Source organism: Indicator indicator, chromosome 21, assembly GCF_027791375.1.
Source record: "Indicator indicator isolate 239-I01 chromosome 21, UM_Iind_1.1, whole genome shotgun sequence".
Lineage (NCBI taxonomy): Eukaryota > Metazoa > Chordata > Aves > Piciformes > Indicatoridae > Indicator > Indicator indicator.
The window spans coordinates 14,657,413-14,665,472 of record NC_072030.1 but is presented as its reverse complement, the minus strand read 5'-3'; the positions used below and the strand labels follow the sequence as shown (position 1 = coordinate 14,665,472).

The 8,060-nt window shown below is 46.4% G+C and overlaps 1 protein-coding gene across 1 annotated transcript; it reads right to left on the bottom strand.

Annotated features, from left to right (window-relative positions):
• Positions 1 to 374: 374 nt before the first annotated feature.
• Positions 375 to 7,461, bottom strand: TMEM86A (transmembrane protein 86A). The gene is made up of 3 exons (XM_054390439.1): positions 7,345 to 7,461; positions 5,004 to 5,268; positions 375 to 802 (listed from the first exon to the last, which is right to left on the bottom strand). Exons 1-3 carry the CDS (start codon positions 7,459 to 7,461, stop codon positions 375 to 377), a joined length of 810 nt encoding a protein of 269 aa, XP_054246414.1.
• Between the last annotated feature and the right edge of the window lie 599 nt (positions 7,462 to 8,060).

The window sequence follows — 8,060 nt, the reverse complement described above, 5'->3', positions numbered from 1 at the left end:
AAAGCAAGTCCTCTAGCACAGTGCATGGGCAGCCTCCTTTCTATCATTTCTTCTCTTCCTAGACATTCAGCATCAGTTTTGAGACTAGCAAGTAAAATGCAGTAGTACAGCACTTCCAAGGAGGAAAAGTTCAATGAGTAACTACTGCAGGGACAGTCTAAGCTTCCTGATGTGGACTCCACACTGAAGTAAGCTGTATTCAGAGAAAGCCACTAGGGGGGGAGAAAAACAAAAAAGCCCCAAAGGTAATGCTTCAAAGAAGCAAAATCAACATCACCAATGTGCCTAGAGAAATGGAGATCTCTCTCAGGGGTGAATGCAGCTACAGCACCTGAGATATAACCCACATTGTTCACAGACTGTTGGCACTCCACCTAGCTTCTCTTCCTGAAGTCCTCTTCATCTCTGCTCTCTACAGCTGACAGTGCAATAAGCATCTGGGCTGCATAGTAAGTAGCCATGATGATGAAGCGTGAGTAGGGCACAGGAAAGCAGAACTTGTTCAGTGCGATGGTCAGATCCGACACCATGAACAGCATCGCGCCGATGCAGGCCGACAGCTTGGTCCACGTCCAGAGGTCGTTGCACAGCTGCATGCCAGCAACTGCTCGCCAGCCCATGAAGCCAATCAAGGCGATGTAGACAGCTACCAGGTAGGTGAAAGGGCCTGAGAGGTAGGAATACAGGAAGGCATAGCAGGAGCTGCAAACAAGGCCCATCAACAAGCCGGCTTTGAGGTCCAAAGGCTTCATGCCGAAGGCTGAGGAGTACAGGATGTGTGTGATGGCGAACATCAGCAGACCTGCAAAGAGGCAGTGACACAGCAAGTGTGACCTCTCATCAGTGACTGGCAGCTAGTAGCAGAAGAAAACATCTGGGGTTTAAATACACTGCCAGCAAACGCAGGCTTAGATGTCCTTGCACATCCTTACATGCCCCGAAGTGTTGCAACCCTTATCACTTCCAGTGGGAACCATACCTAACCACTTGGGATTGTTTTAATATAAACATCTGTGCATAGCAGCTCAGCCTTAGCACCATGCTCCCAGCCTAAGAAAAAACCCCAGCACACGTAGAGCTGCAGCTAAAGACAGCTCTGGAGTGATGCAAGCCCTTCTTCCTGAGAGACCAGGTGAACTAAGCTGCTGCAGAAGGGACAAAGTTTGTTTTTCAAGTGGTTCCAGTCCTCTGCTTTGGAGGGAAGGGTTAGGGCAAGATCATCCCCTCTAACTATCCAAAGGGATTTGCTCATAGAACACATGTGGAACAGAAAGGCTGGAACCAGAGCAGTGCAGGAACAAATTGTGCAAAAAGCCACCAAGCCCTCCAAACCCAGGCACAAAGCCTGATCGTATTTAGCCCCAAACTAAATCTGGCTTCTACTCCATCTCTGCCCATAGCTAGGAGAAACCTAAGCTGGAAAGAAGCAGCTGGCATATTTCAGGGGCTGCACCAATGTGGTCTGCCAACAATTTATGGCTATTTCCAAGATTCAGATGAACCTTAGCTGGAATCAATCAGGGAAAACAAAATGCTGGCGTCTCTTTGAAGCCAAACACCCCTGAGAAATGCCAGATGTGGGTGTTGGAAGGTACTGCCCATGTGTTATTCACTTGCCCCTAAAACATCTGACAAAAAATATCATCGTGTCAGCTGCTGACAATTATCTGTCATGCCAGCTGTAGATAATGGGCCCCAAACTGAGTCCAGCTCCTGAGGACCTCTGGTTCTCAGACCCACACATGGTGCAGCTGCAGGCTATCCCACTTTAGCCTGGCAGGGTTATAGGAGTAGCTGGAAGTTATTACACAGGTCTAAAGCATGAAATGAGGAAAAGGACCTGGAAACTGAGTCCTCCAGCAGAACACCTTTGTACACATAAATCACGATGCTGTGGTGTAAAGGGCAGTCACTAATACCTGCTGCTGGCAGACATTTCTTCACCCTAAAACACTTGTGTTGAGGCAGCTCAAAGGAGGGGAAGTGTCTCCCCACCTTTGGGCAGGACCAGACAGGACATCCACTGAAAGCTCTGCTGTGGTGGGATGAGAGGGGAACCTGCAGCAGGGAAGGGGTTGGTGGGGATCTGGTCTGCAAGGTGAGACTAGAGAAAATAGACAGCATTAAGGGGGAGGAAGAGAAATGCAAAGGAGAGCAATGAGAAGATGACGTTTCACAGAGCTATTGCATGCACATCATGGGAACAGCACTGAGGAAACTAAGGAGGGATTTAGGACAAGAGCTGTTGCCCTGGGGTAGTAAGAAGGTTACTTCACCCTAGCAGTGAAGAGTGCTTTGTCCCTCAGTGTCATTACAAGGAGAGTTCTGGGATGGGGAACTGAAGAATGTGTCTCCCATGCAGGCAGCTGGCAACAAGGAGGAGGAAGAGGACAGGATGTGGCAGCCAAGCAGAAGCCCAGAAAGGCAGGAGCAGTTTTGTGATATGTGGTGAGTTGGGAGTCAGCTCCCAGGTTTGCTAATTGAACAGCCACAAATGAAGCCAGGAACTGGGAAAACCTGTGACAGCTGCACAGGGAGGGGAGGTGCGTTTCTGCTGTCTTTCTCAACTTTTTGCATGGTCCTCACAACCACATTAGGTAGGTCAGCCCTTCTTCTCTCTGTCTGCTTCTTTCCCTTGTGTTTCCTTCCCCCTCTCTGCTCCTAGAGTTCCCCCTCAGGCCTTTTTGTTAGTCCTTGTCTTCTTCACCCAATGTATAAATTGTTTCTAAGTGCCCACTATCAATGGAGATGGATGTTAACACTGTAATGTATCTTCTACAGGCAGTGAGACACAGAAAACAGTGTGTCATTAGTTGACTGAAACAGCAAAAATGATAAAAAAGTTCAGTGTGCCAGGAGCAGGTTCCCAGGCTCTCACTTCCCTATACAGTAATGAACAACTGCCCTTTTATAAACTCATTGTCTCAACCGCTATTCAAACCAGCTCAGTTCCCAACCCTTTTCTTCAGCCCAAAAGCTGTAGAAATTGAACAAAAAGTACATTTTTATGTAGTATTTCCTCTTATTCTCCTAAATTTTCAAATTCCTATGAACAATGATGTCAAAAGGTTGAACATTGTCAGTTGTCAACAACAGCAGCCTGCTGAGTTTTAAACAGGAGAAACTATGCTTTGCAGGAGAGGTGAGGGATAAAGCAAGGGTGGTGTGCTTTATCTGCTAGCTGCTAAAACACAAACCTTAGCCCTTCACTACAGAAGATGGTAGCTCAGATTATCACGGATTGAGGCAGGCAGGAGACAGCCAGGATGAAGGCTGAGATTTTACAAATGCTCCAAGAGAGCTTTTGTTCTCATTAAGAATTAAAGTATGTCTAAACCTACAAAGCAACACCTTAGTTGTGAGACTATGGTTGAAAAATCCAACTTATTTGCAGATTAAAACACATTAACCAGATACTGAATTGCTGGGACTGGTTGACCTCCCTCTAGCACTAAACTGGAGAGGGAACTCAGAGATATCCCAGCTACATGGGAATGGAGAAGCTCAGAACAGTCCATGTACAAAAACAGTCATGGTGAGTATCAGGCCTTGAATGTTTTCCAAGCCACAGCTCAAGGAACAAATGCAGGAGGCAAAACAGGAGCACAGGCAGTCAGGCTGAGGGGACCTGCATGAGCCAGGCACCTCTGTTAAGAGGAAGGCCACCAGTGAGAATGACAACAGTCAGCACAGAGGGGTTGGCACCTCAAGATAAACCTGGAGCTCCTCAGCAACATGTCCAAGCTTGATCGAGATAGATCCAGTGCTCAGGGGCTAATCTAAACCCCACCAAAAAATCAGTAAAAAAATTTACATGACCTTTTAGTGAGATTGGGATGAACTCTTGGGAAGCAGGATTAAAAACAGATTCTGAGCATTTGGCCTTTTCTATCTGGCATTGCACACATTTTCATAAAGAGCTTGTGGGAATCCCAGAATAAAACTAAACACTGACCTCATGAGAGGGGGAGAAAATAGGCCTTTGATTTTCAGAGCTGACAACAGCACAAGTCAGAAAAGTTCCCTCATCACATTTTCCAGTAGGACAGTCACAGCAGCCAGTTAATGGTGGGTGTTACATTAGCTCCTGTGCTGGCTAAATTAACTTCAGAAACCCCACCAGTCAGTTTAGTGAAGGACCCAACTGCTGCTGATTTCTTGCGACAGTCCAGGGCGAGGGAGTTGCAGGTTCCGCATGGCTGTAAATGATTAATCTAGATCATCATGTTCTGGTTTGCAACTAGCAACACAGAACAAGCTTGTTTGGCTCAGTGACATGGAGAAGACAGGCCGTTGTGGTGAGGTTGGTCTTTGAATCCCCATCATTTATAGAATTATAGAATCATTAAGGTTGGAAAAGACCTTTAAAATCAAGCCTAATCATAACCCAACTACCATGACCACATTTACATGTCTGGCGTACAAGGCATCTCTTGAACAACAAGCTGCATGATTCATCCTGATGAACCTGCAAGTAGGACAAGATTTCTACTGCTTTGGTTTCTAACATCCACTTAAACTCTTCCTCCAGGCTATAGGCTTGTCTTATCAAAACAAGACCTCTTCTCCATTGAGGACCTTTGCACCATGTGTCCTATTTCTGATCCTTGTAGCAATGGGCTGTCAGATCTCCCTGCAGAGAGACAGGAGGTAGATACTTCCTGTAGCTTCGTGGGAGCTGCCAAGTGCCATGAGCATTTCCTTCTCTTCCCCAGGAATTGTGTCCATGCCTCTTTCCCAGCTTCAGCCAGCTAAGATGCTGTGAGCACGTGCCAGGGAACCAAACCTGCCCCAGCCACCTCTCTAACCTCAAGAGAAAGACTCATCGGTGGTGTGACTCCTCTAACCACGGTGGATTTTAATCAAAGGATGAGTGCTTCCCACTGCTTGGGGCTTAAGCTGTACATGAATAAACAAAGCATGTGGCCCAGTAACTCATTACTAAGTAAAGAGGGTAACAGCTGGCCTCTGTGGCATCCCTTTAGGACTGACACCACACTCACCATGAATGAAGTAGCCCTGCTCCTGCCAGATGAGAAAGGCATCTCCCACTGCCGAGAATATGAGTCCTGCTAGGATGCGGCTGGCGCTCCGGTGCGACACTAAGAAGTTAATTCCATGAGCCAGAAGGAAAACCCACAGGCAGAAGATGGGCAGGCATTTGATGAGAGCACTGAACCAGGAGGGGCTGGAAGTTGGCAACCAGAGGACAAAATAGACACAAGTGGCTTTAAAGAAGGGCACTAGTTTGGGGCCTTCACTCTTCACCTGAAAGAAACAAACATTGAAAACAGATAAATTAACAGGGTCATGAGGAGCATCTGTGGAACAAACTGCAGAATGGAGGTGTCTCCTTCCTTTGAAACCTGCTCTTTCAGGTATGCTGTCAGCTAGCAGCACTTCTGCCCTAAGAAAGGCTCGTTGAACTTGACCACAATCCTCACCCTAGACCTTTGTGATGCTGCTGAAAACACTTCTTGACTGACAGGATGGCTTTTGTGTGGTGGAGATGGAGGAAGTTTTGGATACCTTTTGTCTTTATTTGTTCTGCTGAAGACGCCTAGGCTATCACTCAAATTCCTCTGGTGGCCTTGCCACCTCTCTTGTGTTTGGATTAACCCCTTTTATACACCTCCTGTCCTGTAGCTGTGAAAATACTGCACTCCTCAGGAGTATCTACCAGCAGCCAAGCCAATGAAAGTGCAGACCTTCCCCCACGTTTTGGTGAATCGCCTTGCTTAGCCAGTTGCTATTCTCTCTCCTTCCCTATGGGGTCATGCCTGGAGGTTGCTCTTGGCATCACCACATGACTTCAAACCCCATCACCTCAGCCTCCCAGGGGAGGATATCACTTCCTCAGCTGGCCAGTAACAACATCAATCAGGTGTTGCTTTGCTCTAGCAATACGCTAATAACATACTGCCCATACTGCAGGAAGCGTTTTGACTCAGGGCTCTGCTGTGTAAATCCAGGCACAGAAATGCAGCCTGACCACAAGGCTGCTCGTAACAAAGCCACAGCAGAGGTAGGGACCAGAGTGACAAACTCCACAAGCTGGGCCTGCTACCATACACCTAGCTGAGACCATTCTGGGCAGTGATAAGATGCCTATGGTGTTCACTTGTCTTCCAGTGATACTTCTGCATTTTCCTGCAGGTGGGGAAAACCCTGCAGGAAAAACAAAGCTGTGGTTTTATTTCCTCCTGGAGTGCAGCTGAGGGCCAAAACAAGAAAGAAAGAAATAGACTGTGATTGCCTCAGGTGCCTGCCTGAGTTATGCCCTGCTCTTTCAGGAGGTCTGTTTCCTCCTGCAGAAAAGGCAGTGTGACCTCCAGAAGTCCCCTGCAAGAAAAGGTTGCTTCAATCTTCTCATTTCTTTGGTCAATCAAGGTTTACTTGCTTAGTATCACAACAACTTCCCACTATTCATAGCCAAAGCACACAGAGGCCTCATGCACTGGAGGAGGACATGGTGCAGAATTTAGAGGCAGTGGAGCTGGGTTCACACTGCGAAGTCCATCACATCTGAACACCCACGTGTCACACTCTGGGATGCTCACGCAAGGAGCCCATGCCTGAAAAATTTGCAAGAGAAGCAGTGGTCTTTTTTTTCCAAATCACTTGGCCCCATTTCTGCTTCCTGCATCATGGGACACAAAACTAGCTTCCATCTTCCTTTGATGCAGCGTGCCTTGGTGCAGATACTCAAATAGCTGAAGACTGCACATTGAATACGTCTCCATGTTTACAGCATTCAGTTATTAAAGCCTAAACTCATCAAAATTCAGAAGCTTTTACAGACACAAGAGAAAAGAGCTGGAGAAGCTGGAAGACAGAGGCAGAGATAGTGGAAGACACCTTTACATGCAGTATCTAAAAATGGAATGCAGTCTCTGAAGAAACAAGACCATAAATAAAGGGCATGCAAAGAAGACAGTGCTTTCAAAATTGTTCTCTGATGGAATTTTCCCCAGCATAACAGCAGTTTCTTAGCAGGAAGGTATTTCATTATTCTTATATACATTATTCATAGGCTATTGCCAACACAATTTTTAAACACTCCATTAAACAAGCAGGCTACACAATTCACTCACAGAGGGACTGCAGCAAGCCGTTAACTTTCTTGTATTACATGGGGAGCCTGTCGTGAGCCCTCTGCTTAGGTTGTCTAAATTAATCACCATTTACCACTTCTTCTCTACATTCCTTGGGAGAATTCTGGCAACAAATTTGACATAAAAGTCATAAAAGCCCACGGAGTCTCACAGCATAGGGGGTGCCTGGGAACTATCAAATATCATAGGCCAAAGAGTGGAGCCAAGCTTCGTCCTTCAGAGCCAGCACCTTGCCCTTCTGAAGTGATGCATCAGGCTTAGGCTGTCCAAAGCCTGTGCCCAGCTCCAGCTCTGCCTCCTCCCCTTCTGATTCTTTGTTATTAAGGATGTAGCTGATCACATTCATGCTCTCCAGTTGCAAGCAACAGATGACAGCACTTCTGGCAGGGTTTCCACCTCTCCCCCACCATGCCCTAATGAGACCAAGATCTTCAGCAAGGAAAGCTAACAACCTCCAGAGCTACAAAGTGTGAAAGCATTTTCAGCATCAACACTGCTCTAGGTCCCTCCAACAGTCCCAGATAAGGTAGGTGGTTTTGTACCCTTGAAGACAAAAGTTTATGCTGAAAGATACAGTTCAATCTCAGCCTTGTCTGCAACACATCCCAGAGGCACTGGTAGAAGCATACAGGAGAGTATTTGGGTTAATAAACACAGGAAGTTTTATTTAATACCTCATATTAAAAGAAAAACACCTGCTAGCAGAAGTCACCATTACAGTCACAGCTTGCCCTCCCCTGTGTGCATGCATGATGAGACAGGTTTTAATTACACTCGTCATTTTCCCCAAGAGCCTTGCCTTATTGACTATAAGATACGCACTTGTGCTGAAAGATTATGGTTGCTTGCTAACCTTAAAATTACCATTTGAATATGAATATGAATTTTCCAAGCCCAGACAGCATTATTTGAAAATAATGGTCTGTAGTGTTTCCATTCTAATAA